Source organism: Eleginops maclovinus, chromosome 13 (genome assembly GCF_036324505.1).
Source record: "Eleginops maclovinus isolate JMC-PN-2008 ecotype Puerto Natales chromosome 13, JC_Emac_rtc_rv5, whole genome shotgun sequence".
Lineage (NCBI taxonomy): Eukaryota > Metazoa > Chordata > Actinopteri > Perciformes > Eleginopidae > Eleginops > Eleginops maclovinus.
The window spans coordinates 15,453,743-15,472,877 of record NC_086361.1 but is presented as its reverse complement, the minus strand read 5'-3'; the positions used below and the strand labels follow the sequence as shown (position 1 = coordinate 15,472,877).

At 40.7% G+C, this 19,135-nt stretch overlaps 1 protein-coding gene across 6 annotated transcripts; it reads right to left on the bottom strand.

Moving 5' to 3' along the window:
• Positions 1 to 239: 239 nt before the first annotated feature.
• On the bottom strand, positions 240 to 19,024 carry yrk (Yes-related kinase). 6 transcript variants are annotated; one of them, XM_063898660.1, is made up of 15 exons: positions 18,542 to 19,024; positions 16,734 to 16,846; positions 11,652 to 11,695; positions 9,400 to 9,654; positions 8,534 to 8,636; positions 8,157 to 8,255; positions 7,766 to 7,869; positions 7,294 to 7,443; positions 6,365 to 6,529; positions 5,485 to 5,640; positions 4,726 to 4,905; positions 3,520 to 3,596; positions 3,292 to 3,445; positions 2,988 to 3,119; positions 240 to 2,054 (listed from the first exon to the last, which is right to left on the bottom strand). In XM_063898660.1, the coding sequence occupies exons 4-15, from the start codon at positions 9,629 to 9,631 to the stop codon at positions 1,846 to 1,848; spliced, it is 1,761 nt and encodes a 586-aa protein (XP_063754730.1). In that variant the 5' UTR covers positions 9,632 to 9,654; positions 11,652 to 11,695; positions 16,734 to 16,846; positions 18,542 to 19,024; the 3' UTR covers positions 240 to 1,845. The 6 variants fall into 6 exon arrangements, with proteins under 6 accessions (XP_063754730.1, XP_063754729.1, XP_063754731.1 ...); XM_063898659.1 differs by lacking the exon at positions 16,734 to 16,846 and having other exon boundaries at positions 18,542 to 19,023; XM_063898661.1 differs by lacking the exons at positions 16,734 to 16,846; positions 18,542 to 19,024 and adding an exon at positions 14,598 to 14,616.
• Between the last annotated feature and the right edge of the window lie 111 nt (positions 19,025 to 19,135).

Sequence of the window (19,135 nt, the reverse complement as noted above, 5' to 3'; positions counted from 1 at the left end):
TCATCAAAGCACGACACAACCGAAGAACAAATCCTCAAGCTTTCAAATGTAATTTCAGGAAAATACTAAAAAGGATAATACAGATTTTAAGGCAGACCAAAGGAAAGTATTATTCCTCCTTGTAAATTCGTATGTGATGGCATCTGTCTTTGACATCATCTAAAGAGGAAGCATCAAACAATAAAAACATAAATGTCCAAAAAAAACACATAGAAAAAGAAAAACATAAATTATCCCAGTAAAGATATTTGATCTTTATTACAATAACATGGGGCATCTCATAAAATCAAAAAAAGGTTACACTCTTGTCAAATAACATATTTGAAAACTTGTCTGTCCAGGGTACACTGACATTGATCATTCCCTTTGTGTGTAACATTTCATTCTGCCCTCCCAATGGATGAAATCTACATGTTAACTAGATATAAAAGTAAAAACTATGTGATGCACAGACCTATCTGCGTTAAATTAAAACAGCAAAAGAGACATTTCTTACAAAATTGTCATAGAAATGATCAAACAAACAAAAAGCATTCCTTACCACCTCTCCTCTCAGACTTTACTAACATAGTATTAAATATCAAATACAGCCCTTATTTTGACCACTTTAAGGCACACAAAGTTGAAAATCAGTTCCCTCTTTGAGGAGATTCACATGGATTAGTTCAAAAGCATTTTTATTTGTGTGTCAGATTACTGTATGAGGAGGAATATGATTTAATCTTGGAGAGGTCCCAGTTCACCTCCTAGGCCCTGCTGTGGTGCCCTTGAGCAAGGCACCGGACACCTCCAATCCCCCCCTCCCCATTGCTCCCCGGGTGCTGCACAATAGCTGCCCACTGCTCCTAGTACTAGGATGGGTTAATGCAGAGGACCAATTTCACTGTGTGTGCTCTGCTGTGTGCATGTATGTGACAAATAAAGAGGTTTTCATCCTCCGATTCTATCTAATCTTAAATGTCTGTACACAAGCTACCTTACAATAGTGCAGTAACTTAAGACTTTATTTTCGATTTATATGTTTATTATTTTAATGTCACAATAGTAACAAAAAAATGTCCATCACAGTTTTTCACTGTCCAAGGTGAAGTATTTCAATGTCTGGCTGATTGTGAGAAAGACTGAGTGTGAGACAGGCAGAGTGTGAGACTGGCAGATTGATAGACTGTTTTTCCCAAACTGAAAAATATTCATTTTAACATGATATAAAACTGAGAAAAGCAGAACGTCTATATACTTGAGAGTCTGAAAACAGCATTTTCTAAAATTATGATTTATTGATTAGTAGAATAAATGGCAATTAGTTATTTTTTGATGGACAAATCTTTTGCCGCTCTACGTCCCATGTCACAGGGTTCGTTTACTGTTTTCTGAAACCTGATGCACCTTTTATGGATCCATATATTTATCAACAACAGTTGCCCTGCTAAATGTTTCTTTAGAGGAATCAGAAGGATCTGCACATATATGGCAACTGAACACATCATGTACCACCTCGACTCCCCCCCCCCCCAACCAGCTACTTCTTCTTTCTGTTCCTTGTTGTCATGGTTACAGAGTAAAGCAACATTACTGCGAGGCCTGATCAGCAGAGCTCCGACTCTGCAACGTGGTTGGCTGATTGTTCCTGAATGGGCTGCAGTGATCAATAATCAAAAAGGAGGAAACTGTCTTTAAAACAATGAAACAAGGCAATGATATGTATCTTAATATGTGTGCATGTACAATAAGTGTGGAACAAATACAATGAAGGCATATCAGTGTATCTGCATGTAATACATCCACATCTGTCTGTCTCTCTGTTTGTCCGTTTATTGCTCCACATCTGTCCTACGCGTTGTGGGGTCACAGGTTTTCTCCGGGCTGGTACTGCGGCTCTGTGGCGGTGAAGTAATCCTCCAGGAAGGACTGCAGGTACTCGAAGGTGTGCCTCTCATCGGCCTCACGCCTCCAGCACTGCACCATCAGTTCATGGAGCGAGCCGGGGCAGCCTGGGGCGCAGGGCATCCTGTAGCCCCGCTCCACCTGCTCCAACACCTCACGGTTGTTCATGCCTAAAGGGATTGAGGGAGGGGGAGGTGTGCACACAGGATATGGAAAAATAGTTCAGAGAAGGAGGATTGGATTTTAAAAAAATCATAAAACACAATAATAACAACACTTTGGATACATCCGATATGGAGAAAAGGCAAAACAAATCAAACAGTAATGGTGTTACAAAGGGTTACTCACAAATAATTTCAACGATGCATCTACAGGTGGTTACACTAACAAACAAAACAAACCTAGGATATTGCATGAGCACTTACAAAAACTGGGAAAAATCAATTTGCAATTTATTCTACTGCTTTTATTCAGAAACACTTTCACAGGTGGATTTATTGAAATAAATATAAAAAATGGAATCAACTGGTTTAATATTCATTTTGTTACGGTGCATTTATTCCATTTATTTGATTCATTTTCAGTTATTCTTCTGGTTTCAAAGTTTGGTAATCCTTCTTTAAGTCTGTCTTATACGTTTTGTAACCTGTATTTTGGTTGCTGACACTACTGCAAAAGAGACTTCAATCCCTTTTTAAATAAAGTTATATTGTTATACAACAGTTCCAACATGAGGGAAAAGGATGATCTGTGTGCCTATTTGCAAGGCAGGGTTGCAAATGATTAACAAAAGGTTTCCTCTTACTTACCATTTACTTTTACAGTAGTTTTGAAGCATTCAGCTGTAATGCAGTTTGTTCTTGTTGAAAATGTGACTAAACCTTTAAACACTCCCAATTGTTCAACCTTAACCACCAGTCCAGGCTGTTTATGCGAAATAAAATGTGTTCTTGTCCCATTTACTAAGTGAAACATTCCGACAGCAGCCGAATATCTACTGCCAAAGTTGTTACTAAATGAAATTTAAATCATATAGAAAAGTCTCAGACCGGACATTGATTGTGTTTCTTCAAGGCTACGCGAGTTTAACAAATATGCAGTACCTGGGTACGGCACACGTCCCTTTGTGATGAGTTCAGTCAGCAGGATGCCAAAGCTCCAGACATCTGACTTGATGGTGAAGCGTCCGTACAACGCCGCTTCAGGAGCCGTCCACTTGATGGGGAACTTCGCCCCTGAAACCATGGCAACACAGTGAAGATGCATAATCATATAATTAGGATAGGTTATGTATAAAAATATAGGCACGGAGGCAGACACTCTTAATCATCGCATTGTGCAAGCATGGATCTCATCATTTGTCTGTCTCGCACACACACTCACACACTTAACACCTCACGCTGTTACCTTGTCGGGCCGTGTACTCGTTGTCCTCGATGAGCCTAGCCAGGCCGAAGTCAGCAATCTTACACACCAGATTTTCTCCAACGAGGATGTTGGCCGCTCGCAGGTCACGATGGATGTAGTTCATCCTCTCAATGTACGCCATTCCAGCTGCAATCTACACACACAAGAGATATAAGAGCTGAAAGCATGTCCTTTAAATCTGTCTTTGTGTGTCTGTGTTGAACTCACCTGTGCAGCCATGTCCACCAGCTGAGGCAGCTTAAGACTCTGACCCTCCCCGTCTTTCAAGAAGTCCAATAAACTTCCTGAAAAACAAAAAGATTGTTGCATAGTGACTGGAAAGTCCTTACACCTCCTGTAGTTAAAACATACATTTTGAAAATTCATAGCAACACTTTATTTGTTTATTTTGCATGGACACATATTAAATCCCAACTTTTTAATCCTAAATCTTTTAGTGAATGCTGAATTAATGTTTTACCTACCCAAGGCTAGCTCCACACAGTTCAAAGGACAGATAAACAAAAGGGATCCCTGGATATTTGTGTATTGTCCAGGGTGCTTTCCAGTACCAATACTAAAATAGTCTTTAGTACGCCAGAAAAAGATATGGCATATCCCAATACATCTATATACATAAGCCAAATATAGTATGGCAGAAATACCAGGATGTCCTACTGCATCCTAGTGTCACAATGACTAAACCACCAGCTCAGCACAGATGATAGCTTATAAACAACTGCATTCCAAATCACATACTTTATATTTCGACTTCAAATTTCCTGCAAGCAATAAGGTTTAAGGCGCAATTTTACAAGCATGTCCAGTTGTATGCATAGAGCATGCAGCAGCACATACTTTCTAACGGCACCTGCAGTATGAACTGAAAGTAAAAGTATGATATTTGGAATACAGCCTAAAGTGTACCTCGCTTTCACTAAATGTTTTTAATGTAGGATAAAAGCCTCAGCTATTGAAGACTTCAGTTTGATGTCTGATGTCTGATACTAGTCCAAAAAATATTTTTAAAATGTGTTGTTCTATGAGTGGTTGAACAGTTTGGACAGAGGCCGATTCTTTGAGGTGTCCATTGCAGTGCAGGGCGTTTCTGAGAGTCTTCTCTATTTTCTCATGACTTTTTTCACCCACTTAAATAAAATAAATCACATTATTACATCAATAAGAAAATATATTAAAACAAATATAATATTATTATTCGATTTCTATTATCCTGAATATTACCTATATTCGTCTGCATCCATATTTTGTACATTAATTATTACATCGTTTTTATCAAATAGTCATCTTATCAAAGGAAAAAAAACACTCATTTCTGAGGAGATCATATTTTAGTGTCAGCGAGGTTACAAACATAGAGCAGTTATTCCCACTGTATCTACATTGCTAGGCATGACAGTTTACTCAGCCTGGTACCTTGGCTCATGAACTCTGTGATAATGTAGATGGGCTCCTCTGACACGACGGCGTAGAGCTGCACCAGCTTGTCGTGGCGGAGTCTCTTCATGATCTGAGCCTCCTCCAGGAAGGCCTCAGGGGACATGGTCCCTGGCTTCAGAGTCTTCACCGCTACCTTGGTGGTGCCGTTCCACATGCCTGGCATACGGAAAATGATATGTTAATGCACGCATAGGGACATGCTGTGCAGGCAAACACGTCAATTTTCTGGCATAATAACAAGATGATAGCTGTATATACAGTACATGCACACACTACGTACACTAGGACATATAAAACACAATATGCAGGCTCAATAACACGAACAGGGTTATACTTCTAGTGCATGCAAATGATTTCTGAGAGCATGCATGACATGAGACAGAGGGATGTAAGTAGGGATGGAGGTTTTCTCATCTTACATCAACACCAGCAGTACCTGAGGCACGCGGACAGGCACATAGCTTGGCTGGCTTTGATGAAAAACTCAGAAATGTTAACACGGTCTGATATAGTGTGTGAAACTGTGTGACAATTTAAACACACAGTGGAAATATATCACGTGGGAATACCAAGCAATATTGGGAAAAACATTCAACTTTACTTACATAAACTGACATAAAGGACATGAAGCATCACTGACAATGTTTGATATAGGACAGTAACTGAAAACGCTGGACAGACAGTTCTCCCTCTACGCCTCTACAGGGCGTCAGAGGGTGGCGGTGTCAGCCTCACCCATCCAAACGTCGCCGAAGCAACCTTGCCCCAGCTTCCTTTCCATGGACAGCGTATCCCTGTTCACTTCCCAGGCGTCCCGCCCGAGTCCCATGGTGAGAGGGGTGGAGTTTGGACAGGAATGTGTCAGGTAATAACACAGCCCATCATTAGAGCCTATTGTGGGGGGAGGAGGTAAGAGCCAAGGACAGTGGAGATGTAGTGAAATGAAAGAGTGTAAGTGGGTGATGAAGAATGGAGAAAAGTGTGTAGTGATGGATGGAAAAATAGAAGAAAGATGGGTGGGGGGTGACAAAGAGGTGAGGTGAGATGATGAAACATGCACATGCATCAACAGGGGAGGAAGGGAACAACTTTGCACACCCAGATATGAAATAAAGACACTTTTTATTCATTAACTGCTTCCTCTGTGCGATTTCTATCACACACAGAGATTCACTAGGTGGTAGTTTCTATTGTGCTTCAACACATTTAAAAACTAGTCCAGACTATATCTTTTAACTGTGTGTGTGTGTGTGTGTGTGTGTGTGTGTGTGTGTGTGTGTGTGTGTGTGTGTGTGTGTGTGTGTGTGTGTGTGTGTGTGTGTGTGTGTGTGTGTGTGTGTGTGTGTGTGTGTGGGTGTGTGTGTGTGTGTGTGTGTGTGTGGGTGTGTGTGTGTGTGTGTGTGTATTTGAGGCAGACTCTGAACGACACAGACCGATATACAGGGCTTTACTTGGTATGTTTGTGACCAGAAGTGTTTACCGATGTTCTTGTCCACTGAACACAACTAAGACTTAATGCGTTATATATACCTGCTCATCTTCTAATACTTTATTTTATCCAGGTGTGCTCCTGCTGTCACCTTCCCCCACTGCAACACAGTCCCACCATTCATACCCATCCAGACTTCTCCAAACTGGCCGTTGCCCAGTTTCTTAATCAGCTGGAGGGATTCACGGGGAATCTCCCACATATCCTTGGTCTTCACAGATAAATCGGCCAGTTTAGGCATGCCCCGCTTACAGCTGCCAATCAGACGGCAGCACAGGCCTGCCGCTCTCTCTGAGAGAGAGAGAGAGGAGAGACAAACAAGCAAGCAGAAAGGAAAGCACGAAGGAAATGAAACAAGCAAAAAAGCAGCAAATTCAGAGGAAAAAAACAAACAAGATTGATTGCTTATGCGCTTAAGCAACTGACAAGTTAATCATTAAAAAAAAGTGCACAACACTAAAACATAAATGTAAACATTGTGAGCAGCACGAACAGAGACATTAAAGACAAAAAAGTGAGACGAAACTCGTTTAAAAAAATCAATGATATGTGGCCTAATCTCTCAGTTTGCTTTGATAATTTTGTAATGTATCATTTTCATCAACAAACGCCACTAGGGGGCAGATGTACACTGACGGAGAACCGAGGAAGTGGAGATTGTGAACCCTGAATGTTAGAGCAGCTCTGAATCAAGCATAATATGTGGCTAACAGTCACAGTGGTGAAGAAGTGTTACATCATTTACTGTATTCATTACAAGTACAAGTTCTGTGTTCAAAATCTTTTATATCTGAAGGTACACATTTGTACTTCAAAATTGTATTAACAGTAAAAGTACTTACTCTACACCACTGGTAATTATAGTATTACTCATGGTCAATAACAGTAATAGCCATAACGTTTTTTTGAAGCTGCAAGAATGATTGTGCAAATAGTCAACACTTATTTAAGATGGACATCATAGAACAGAATGGACACGCATCAGAAACTGGCGACACAAACATTTAAGATAAAAATCATTTGTGTTCTTTTTTTAATGCATTTGTGTGTGTTACCTGTGTAGTGCTCGACCAGCTCCTGCACCGTGTCAAACTGTGATCTGGTGGTGATGTAGTATCCTCCACTGTCTAGTTTACGGATCTTATAATGCTTGACGTGGTCTCCCTTGTTGTCGTCCCAGTCACGGATAGACAGAGAGTAAGCACCTGTAGAGAGAGAGGGCAGGAGAGGAGAGGAGAGGAGAGGAGAGGAGAGGAGAGGAGAGGAGAGGAGAGGAGAGGAGAGGAGAGGGGAATAGAGCAAGATGAAAAAAGGAGGACAATGAAGCATAAAGTGGTGGAGAGGTGAGGAATTGAAAGAGACAAAATGTGAAAGCTGTCATATATTCAATGTGTGTGTATGTGTGTGTGTGTGTGTGTGTGTGTGTGTGTGTGTGTGTGTGTGTGTGTGTGTGTGTGTGTGTGTGTGTGTGTGTGTGTGTGTGTGTGTGTGTGTGTGTGTGTGTGTGTGTGTGTGTGGCCATTTTACCCTTGGTGGTCTCACTCTCTCGTATGAGGAAAGTCCCCCTCTGGTTGCCTTGGCCCAGCAGTTGTCTCTCCGCATCCTTCCTCCCCATCTTCCCAAAATACCACCTGTCACCATGACAAAAGCACACATGTCATATCCTGTGACATCTGACCTCACACTACTTGTCAATCAAAGGGAAAATCTTCTAATGTAAAGTGTTGTTACTTATATTGCAGCAGATGTAGCTTTCACTAGTGTGTGTGTGTGTGTGTGTGTGTGTGTGTGTGTGTGTGTGTGTGTGTGTGTGTGTGTGTGTGTGTGTGTGTGTGTGTGTGTGTGTGTGTGTGTGTGTGTGTGTTTGTGTGTGTGTGTGTGTACGTGTGTACGTGTGTACGTGTGTACATGTACTCACTCTTCTGCCTGTATAGAGTCGACAGGAGCTACGTAGTTGGAGGGGATGTAACCTGAGTGGCCTGTGTCCAAAGAGCGAGCCTCCCACCAGTCACCCTCTCTGCAAAACCAAACAGAAACATGAGGACAAAGAATTGCAAACCCCTTTTACATCGATTAGTTCTGTGCATGATCCACAAAGATTGGAGATTACTGAGGCTACAACATTCTAAACTAAAGCATGAATTAACAGGGGATATTTAACAGGATGTACCTACCTTTTGAAAGTTATGATTGGCCTTATTTTCAACCATTTTCACTTAAAGTTAGCCTTATTTGTTATTGTTTTACTCAGTGTGTCACTTTAATCCTGTCAGTGTTTTCCCCACCATCGCTTACGTGTTATTGATGATCTGGAATTTCTCTCCTTTCTGAAAAGTGAGGTCATCTTCAGTGCGAGCGTCATAGTCATACAGAGCTATAAAGAGAGTGACTCCACAACCTGCAAACACACACAAACACACACACACAACAGGAGAGGAGGTTCCCGTTATACACACGTTTCCTACCAGTGAATCCTAACTATCATTTAGGGTTTTGGTGTTTAAAATGACAAGCTGAAGGTTGCTTAAAATATATATTAACAGTTCTTCTAGTCAACACTCGCTCGGAAGAAACACCTTCATAGAATTCATATTTTTAGCGGTTTCGTTTGTTCAAGAATATTTATTGTCAATACCACAATATCCTCTCATCATTTTATCTATCTATCAAATTTAGTTTATTTTGAAACAATATTTTTTTTACATATTTCACTCTTTTGAAGTGTAACGCGAGATGCATTTTTTTCAGACTGCCACACGGAGGAATGTCAATCACTCATCATTAGAAGAATACAAAAATGATGATTAGATTTCGCTGCATCTCAGTAAAAAAAACACAGGCTCTAATTTGATAGAAGACTCATGTTAGCTGACTGAATTTGATGGGCATCTGAGCATTGTTTAAAGACATAGTTTTAAAGAAATGCGAGAGAAAAGAAGAGGAAGACCCTCTAATGACGTCATTTTTTATGGTTAAAAAGTTGTAAATGGGCCGCCGTATAGCTCAGTTGGTAAAGCCGGCAGTCGGCTGAGTTAAATAACTGTAACTGAAGAAGTCATTTGTTGCTCTACAATATATATTTGGCACCCTGTACTCGGTAATATAGTGATGTTCCCCTTCCTGATTCTAGCTAACACTATAAAGCCGTTAGACAACCGTACTTGTGAGGCCTCCCGGCCGCTGGTGTGCGTTGGTGTTGGGGAAGATGGCACTGGAGGCGAAGCCCTTGTTGAAGTCCGGGATGATCTGCGTCGGGTCGGGACAGTAACGGCCCTGAGTCAAGGCCGCGGACAACCCTCCATCTGCGTTGCTAAGAGACAGATCTGTAGCATCTACTCCTGCGGATTCTGCTGCTTTGGCTGCCTTCTTCTGCTTGCAACAGGCACACCCCATAATAACCAGCACGGAGACAGTGTCTGTGAAAGCAAGCAGAGTTAAACAAACACTCCACAACTATTTCTCACTATGTAAATGTCAATTCATCATTCTATTTATTGCTGCCTGGTGCTGAAGCTGTCTGTTATAGCATATTCTTTAGAATTCTAAATCTAGAGGCAGCATTAAACTCATTTTGCTGGTGTTTATTGCACTTGAAATTAGTTTCGTTTCTTGTCTTTATAAGTTTCTAGTATTGCACAACAGGTTTCCTATTGCACTATATTTTTGTAAAGTGTATCTTGTTCTGCACCTTTTTTTTACCTTGTTGTTTGTACTTCTAAATGAATCCATGTGAAGAACTCGAGTGATTTTGTGTGTTACCTTAGAAAAAAAAACATTGGTGAAAATGAAAAGAGCAGGTCAAAGTATCCTGTTTTTAAGAGTATGACTCTCCAGAAACACCGGATCCTACATTTCCCCATAATGCAACCAAATAGTATTCAACCTGGGATAAGATACATTTCAAAACCCATATTTCCAGTTTAAAACAACATCGTTCTGTTAACAAGGTTAAGTCTCAAGCCCAATGTGCAGAAATCCAGTAAGAGACAATGGTGTGTTACTGTATTCACTGTGTTTGCCAAAGTGTGTCGCTGTCCTATCAACTAGGGTACAGGTATTTAAGGTGTGTCGTATCAGATCATTGTTTGTGTTTGACCCTTGAAGGGCATATGCTTTGTGATCCCTGCATGCGAGCGTTTGTAAGCACTGTAACAAATGAGTGTTCGCTCAATGAATGGAATATGTATGGAATATGACCTTTACTGCACACAAGAAGAAAATAAACAGATTCTATAATGATGCAACCGAGCCCAAGCCTGATGATTCTTCATTGAAGCAACACAACATGAAGTATCTTATCCACACAGTATATAAAGCGTGTCAGCCAGGTCATTCCCAGGTTAAAACCCCTCAGTACTTTAGCTCCTAAAGGGGTATTTCATTTTCAAATTTTGGAAATCTCCTTCAGTCCCAGAAGAAATTACATACACTGCCTGGCCAGGAAAAAGGTCACACTCTTAATATTCGTTGGACCGCCTTTAGCTTTGCTTACGGCACGCATTCGCTGTGGCATCGTTTCCACAAGCTTCTGCAATGTCATAACATTTATTTCTGTCTTGCATTAATTTTTCACCAAGATCTTGTATTGATGACGGGAGATTCGGACCAATGCGCAAAGTCTTCTCCAGCACATCCCAAAGATTCTCAATCGGGTTCAGGTCTGGACTCTGTGGGGGCCAGTCCATGTGTGAAAATGATGTCTCATGCACCCTGAACCACTCTATCACAATTTGAGCCCGATGGATCCTGGCATTGTCATCTTGGAACATGCCCGTGCCATCAGGGAAGAAAAAATCCATTGATGGAATAACCTGTAATTCTGTATATTCAGGTAGTCAGCTGACCTCATTCTTTGGGCACATAACGTTGCTGAACCTAGACCAGACCAGCTGCAGCAACCCCAGATCATAGCACTTCCCCCCACAGGCTTGTGACCTTTTTTGGGCCGGGGAGTGTACAGTATGTTACAGCATATATATCTTGTCAGGCTGAGCAACACTTCTTGTAACAAGTAAACTGAAATGTATGTTTTAAAATTGATTGAGTCCCCCTGTTAGTACAATATTTACTCAGGACTTTAAAGATAACATTACCACCACTTCTAAACAAAATTAAAAAAAACAAGACTTGTGGATTAGCACAGGATTCAAATTAAAATATTAAAAAACGAGAACTTTTGTTTGTTTCGTGAACTTATCAACTTTCATAATTCCTGTCTACAAAACCTGAGGCTTCAAACACAAGCTGACAGAAAGTGAAAGCATCCCAAATCAACAGCAGGCACTTAACTTAGAGAAGTGTTAAGAGAGAAGTAACCAACTTTAAATAAAAAAACACAACTTCCCTCAAGTGGGAGGAGGAAGAAGTGGGGTTGTAGGTAAGGCCGGAAGGAGAAGTCAACTTTTGATCTCACCTGATGTCGTCCTCTACCAGATCATCTGTCAATCACCATCACCACTGGGGAAAAAAGAGGGGAGTGGTGAGTGACAAGAGGCTGAATGAGAGAGAAGATGAGTGGCAGAGAACCTGAGAAGGAGAAGATTTTGGAGAATCTGAGAGAAATGCTCAAGAGCGTTAAAGCGTGAATAAAGAGATGTGTGTGAAGAGACAGAGACAGACAACTAAAACAACTGAGACAGAGCCAGCTAGCGATAAGCAAAGACAGAGAGAGATGTGAGGTTAGCCACTTCCCTTTTTGCTTTGCAGTTTCGAGAAGGGGTACTCTGGTCAAAAGCTGTGTGTATGTGAACTTGCACGTGTGTGTGTGTGTGTGTGTGTGTGTGTGTGTGTGTGTGTGTGTGTGTATGTTGAAACAGACCTGTAAATGTCATCATTTGAGAGATGTAACTTATACAAAGTGACAGTCACTGACAATGTGAAATGTGTTTCACAAAGATCATCCTGTATGTGTGCACACATGTACACAATCCTGACTTCCAGTTTTGGGTTGACCTCATCGCATCGAAAGAGCTCCTTGACAAATCAGAAGCTGGTGCCAGCATCAAGAAGAAATAGCATACAGAAAATACTGTATGCCATTTATAGTGGGACGTTTAGCATTGTTCTTCAGGGAACAATTAGCCTACTGCCAGTCAGCTGTTTATTACTAGCTCAGAGTAAAGGTTTGATATTTTGAGTAATACTCTTTTTTCATCCATGAGTTAGATGACAATGCTGATACCCATCATACAGTGAAAACGGGTCCACAGCTTGGTCAGTTGGCCTAAATACACAATGTTAACAGGAAATCTTGCCTGGCTCTGATAGAATTACCAACCATTAAACCTAAAACTTACTTATTACCATGTTATTTAAGTCTGTTTAATACAAACAAAAAATTAACTATTTCTTAATAGTCCTGCCCACTGCAATAACACTTTGCAATAATTCCCCTCTGGCTGGCAGACAATTCACTGCTCCGTAGCCTCTCTCGTGAACTGGACATAACATGCACACTTTACACTTAACATTGTACATTTATATTTTATTTAATATTCCATTTCATTTCACTATTTTATCTGTATATTTCTTATTTCTAATTATTTGTTTTGCTTCATATTGTATTTTGCTGCTGTAACTTAACTCTTAACCAGCTTGAGAAAATCTGAATATTCAAGCAAAAATGCCATGCAGCTTTTATATTAAAAGTACTCATTTTATAGTAGGTATTTAGGTTTTTGAAAACTGGTTGAACAAGATAAGCTTTCTGTTGATGTCACATCATCAAGGAAATTGTGATTAGTATATTTCACATTTTTTTCGCAGACTAACCAATACTGTGAATGATTTTAAATTGCAGCCCTATATTAAACTTTATTTGGAGGTTATAGTTTCTAATTAATAAGGAATTGTTAACTGATATAATGGGTGTGGAGTAACATCTCTCTGTCTAATGCAATCCAACAGCACCACACACTGGAGCCTCCAAACTGATTATAAGTTAAATAAAGAGTAAAGGTTTGTAATACCCTGTAGCATAAATGCAGGTCAAATGTATTGCAGGCTTGTTGTATTAGACTGCGGGAGTGTTAGCTACTGTATGTGTAACTAATAATCTGGCAGCTGAGTCTAGAGCAGTCCTCGGAATCAAACTGGCAACCTTTCAATCTGACTCAACTCCAGCCTGCAGCCCCCCCAACCCACCCCCACCTTCTGAGGAATGTGGGGGAAGTCTCACAGAGGAAGAACAATAAAGGTTATGGCAGGGAGCGACAAAGAAACAAAAGTAATTCACTTTCATTATAAAGTGAACAGCGACAGGTTGTTCCCATCCACACCACAAATCCCCCTGAAAGTCCTCTCCATCTTAAAACCAACAACGGCTATTATGGGATACATCAAGGAAAGGCTGGAGCAAAATATGCAAAAATGTTACGTACACACAAGCCCTCACACACACACACACACACACACACACACACACACACACACACACACACACACACACACACACACACACACACACACACACACACACACACACACACACACACACACACACACACACACACACACACACACACACACACACACACACACACACTGAATCACTATCAGGTTGGCCATCAGGAGAGCTACAGGAAGTTAGCCCTGTTAGAGTTTCCTGTCCACCCTTCTGATCGCTCCCCCTTTTTCCTGGAAACTGTGGACAGAGTACACACACACACCTTTTTTTTGGTGCTGTTTTTCTCTTCTCCGCACCCCTCCAACTCTCTCTCTCTACTCTCCACTGGACCAAAGCTGCTGACTTTCTTCACTTTGATGAGTTTCTAAAAGAGAGAAAGTCCTTTCATCTTCATCTCCCCTCTGCCCTCCCTGTCATCCCTTCCTCTTCTGCTTCTCTAAGATTAACCGGAGACCACAGACAGGATCAGCTGGAGTGACGCAATTAAATTACAACATGAAATTTATCATAATAAATCATACTGGTTTTGGTGATTCCTGTAAAGGGGTTACATCTAAATACATTACAAATCTGTATACAGATCGTTCATGGTTCTCTTGTCAAATCCTTGATGTATATTGAAGGATTTCTGATAAAAGTTTTAAATGAATCAGTTTTAAATACTGTTGTGATGTCTTTACTGACTTTTTAGTAATCAGAAAGAACCCTTATGTCACTTTGATGAAACAGGGAAAGGTTTACATTACTTTTAAATGAAACAGAGGAACTACCAATCCGAAACCTTTCACAATTTAAAAAGTGTCCTTCCAGTGTCTGTGTAACCTCACTAATCTCCCTTCTCACCCTTCACCTCTCTGCCTCCCTTCGGTTTTTCCTCCTTAAAAACTTCTACATCACAACCCCACACACACACACACACACACACACACACACACACACACACACACACAGTACCGAGTATTGTTTGCTGACAGCTGTACAGTCATTGTTCTCCGTTGGGTTCCTGTTGATCAAATTTTGGTCTTCCTCTCTGCAGGCTGAAGCTGAACTAGCAGCTGATCGTTCAGTTGACCCATGTGTTTATACATAAAGTCACACACAGCAGGGAACACGGCCCACTGGACAAAGGCTTCACCAATCACGCATGCACAGACAGGAACATGTGCTGCTCTGCACCCAAAAACAGTTTTAAAACCTGCCATGATGCAAAGTCACCACAACAACAAGTATGTGTGGATGTGTTCATCGGGGTCTTGATAATGATCTGGGTTTTCCTTTGAATCAGCCACAAACATCAAAGTTGTTACAGCAAAGTGTGTGTGTGTGTGTGTGTGTGTGTGTGTGTGTGTGTGTGTGTGTGTGTGTGTGTGTGTGTGTGTGTGTGTGTGTGTGTGTGTGTGTGTGTGTGTGTGTGTGTGTGGTACGTTGGGGTTATCAATTAGCACACTGCCATTTTGTGTGTCTGCGTGTGTACTGAAATGACACCAGAGTAATTTAAGAACTGTGAGTTCCTCTTTGCAGATTAGAACCAAGTAACAACATTTAAACACACACCATGCTCAACATTTTGGAAGAGTTTTGTTGACTTTTGTTTATGCTTTTAAATATATCTCATTTAAAATTGTAGTTATGAGAGCAGTGGTGAATAAATAAATAAGAAAACAAAACGAACAAACTAGCACTGTTTCTCAGTCACGCACACATATCGTTAAGCCATTTGCTGCCCCTTCAAATGATTGAACAATAAAAATAGCACTGTTATTATTTCTTATAATATAACGGCCATTAATGCTTGTGTTTTTCCACATGTACAACATAAGAACAAACACTTCTCAATCATACTCTTTCAACAGAGATACTAGTATTCAATTAGTCAGATGTTTCAAAACGGCACTGAAGGGTTGCTCACAGCACGTTTTTATAGCAGCACGCAAGAATAAAGAAGAAGAATACAGAAGCAGTTTCTCTGGTGGGGAGAAGTGCGGTGTTATTTTGTGATATGAAGCAACAGGCCTTTTTACAGTACCGGATTTTACTTAATCTTTATTACATAATAAACATAGCTGCCATGTTACGACACTTTTTGAGAAAGTGGTGATAAAAATGCTCCTCATGCTGTTTAGGTATGAAGACATAAAAATACTTAGAAAAAGTAATCTTGGATTTGACATATAATTTCAAATAATTCACCAACTTCACGTACTTTTCCCCAAAAAAGTTGACCCTAAGAAAACTTTCCTTGGTAAGATCAGTGTTTTTTTTAAAATTCTCTCTGAATAGAGTGGTCACTTCTGAATTTCTAACAACACCTCAATGCTGTGAGCACTTCAAAGTAAATGTACCTCTTTTGTATTGGCTTGGAGGCAGAAATGGATGGAAATGGTATCTCAAAACATGAGCAATTGAATCTAAAACAATCTGCACAGATGTGTTTTTTTATTTAGAGTATCTACCCTTAAAGCTTTTTCTAAAAGCAGCAAAACAGCTCTCCATCAAAAAATCCTACTTTCAAAAAAGGTTTAACTCTAGAAGTATTATCAGCAAAGTGTACTTAAAATCAGAATGTGAAATGGCCCCTTTAAGTGTTCATATTATGTGGCCATTATGATGCAAAGAATAATGTGAAAAGCAGCAAATACATGTGTGAAAAGTTAAAAGAACAGGACCTCCCTCCTAAATGATACCTTAAATGTATACTGAGTTTCTTTCCATTACTGCTTTAAAGTTCACTGCAATATATTTTTCACAACAATATAACGAAGCCAATCAATTCTGACCTCTAAATTCTTAACATGCATATAGTGCGCTCGTTTAAAAATCACAATACCACCACCCTCCATTTTTACGCTCGCAAACACCCACATCCAAATGACACACCCTTTCCTGCCCAGCGGACTGCAGATAAGCTTCTCCCAGAGGGGAATTGACTGCGGGAACACAGAGAGAGAGACACACGCACACACACACAAACACACACACACACACTCACACACGATTGTTTAAATCTGTTGAGTTTACTGTACTTTTACACAACTTCTTGCCAGACTTTGTCCAATCCTTCCCTTTTCTTATTTCCCCATGTCTTCTTACCTTTCTTTTTCTACTCTCTGCCTCGCTCCCTCACTAGCAGGAAGCCTCACAGGATGCAGAGGGTGAGTGGAGCAGGAATGATAGGACAATGGGAAGCAAGCTGTCACCGAACCCTTAACACACAAAACACACACTCATAGAATACACACACACACTGAGAAAAGGACGGGACATAAACTGGATGGGGGGGGGGCAATGGAAAAGAAAGGTGTCTCAGCCATTGGGACGTCCTGTTTCCACATGAAGTCACCATATCCTCCAGATACAGAGGTGGCTTGTTGGAAGGCCTAAATGAATAAAGTTACTGTTTTTTGAAGCATTTTTACACTGCTTATATGGGTACAACAGGAAGAAGTCTTCCTCAGGTTGCACCAGTGGCTGATGGGAAAGTCTGTTTGAAATGACAGATCGAGCCTCTATCCAAGACTGTCTAATTGCAACCTCATCTGGGACAATTACTGTCCTCAGATGCTTGGTGGGAAATCTGTGTGATGACGTTAACCCCCCCAACTAAAAAACAACTCCACGCCCCCTTCCTTCCTGGCCCTGAGGCTAAAGACAGGAACTGACCTCGTAAAGAAACAGGATGTGATGAAGTCCGGCCTTGGACAGCCGAATCGCGTTTTTCCCAATCCGACCGTCAAAATTCAACGACAACCGCTTCACAAAGACACACTAACCACCTGATATCAGTAGTGAAACAAAGATTGATGTTGATGACTTTGTGGAAGGTGGTGTATGCATGCAAACCTCCCTGCAGGCCATGGTGAAGCAGTAACACAATCTGACCACAGAAGCACCTCAGATAGATGGACATGTTCAGGAAACACGCAGCCTTGCCTTTTCCTCAAGGTGGTTTCCGGTGTTCACTAAAGGAATATTCTGCCACTACGCAACTTTAACAAAGTCTGAAAGATATACTGCCTTCTGTACAATTACAAACAAAAAACGCCTAGTCGATCCTGGATGATGCTGTCAGCCACAACATGATACATATTTGACCCTTTGAGCTTTTCAATACATAAATGTAAGTTCTGTAAGCCTAGTATAACCTTATAACGGATCAGTGTAGATCGTTTGAGTAGAAAGATTCCACTTTAAAATAGCACTGAGGATGACTTCACTTTACTGTAAGTTCCACTCTTTCAATATTGCAATGTTGGCTGTTTGATTTCTAAATATCCCCCTCTGTGGTATCCGTCCAGCATGAAGAGTGGAAGTACTGGTTGATGCACTACATTAACATTTTACAAGAAAATACACAAACTTCCTTTTATCTCACAGATAACATGTTGCACAACTTTAAAAAACACTGTAAACTGTCAGCAGATTTATGTCTGTTATGTCTAAAAAAGGGCCCTTGGGTGGTGGTCTGCTGAAAATAACCAATCTAGGGTTGTTTTCGTACATTCAGTGCCCTTATACCTACCTTAGTTACAGTGACAGTCTCTTTTATTGAGGTGTGAACCAAATTCCTACACCCATACAGGAGTAAAAAAAATGGCCCCGGCAGTGGCGCACCTGCACCGTACGCCGGCGACCCGGGTTCGACTCCCGACCCGTGGTCACCACCCCGACTCTCTCTCCCACTTTCCCCCCAAAAATAACTTTTAAAAAAAAGTAAAAAACTCAAATCAATTTGACAGGTTATTATAGAGAACTACAAAACCATGTAGCCTACCATGGTTTATGTGGAATTCCCACAATTTGCTTGTAAATCAATAAGATATCAAAGCACAGATTGTCTAATTATAAGATTGTTAGACTTATGTATACTACAATTTTCATTATAATTAAAGGAGACATACCTGACGAAAAAAAGTCTTTATTCCGGGGAATACGGGTGTCCCGATGTGAGTGTCTGTGGTGTCCGGTGTGTCGCAGGGCGCACAGAGAAAAACCTCGAGCAATTGAAAAAAAAAAAAGTGAGCGCGCGCCTAGTCCGGAAAGCTTTGGGAACGGACTTCAAGCGCGCGATGAAGTCCACCCAAGAGGAACGTGCGCGTGTAGTGGACAGTTGGGGGAAATGCCTATTGAGTTATGTTTAGAATAAATTATAACTTTAGCTTTGCAAAATTATGGAAATGCCCATTAACAACCTATTCAACTATGGAGATGTATCTCCTTTAAATGATAATATCAAACCTGAAACTAGCTATCAAGTACCCTTGCAGAACAAGCAAAGTTAATGAGGCTGAATTCGACTACTCTGACATAAACGTTTGCATTAATAAACACGATTTTAAAAAAAAGCAGGAAGTTATTGTGGAAGTACTTATAGCATGTTGTCCCGGCAGTAGCTGGTGCAGTCTGGGTATTTTCATTCTCGGGTTTTGACTTGAGAAGCAGGGTGAGAGGCGGCACAAGCACCCCACAGTGTGAAATACAGGAAGACTAAATGT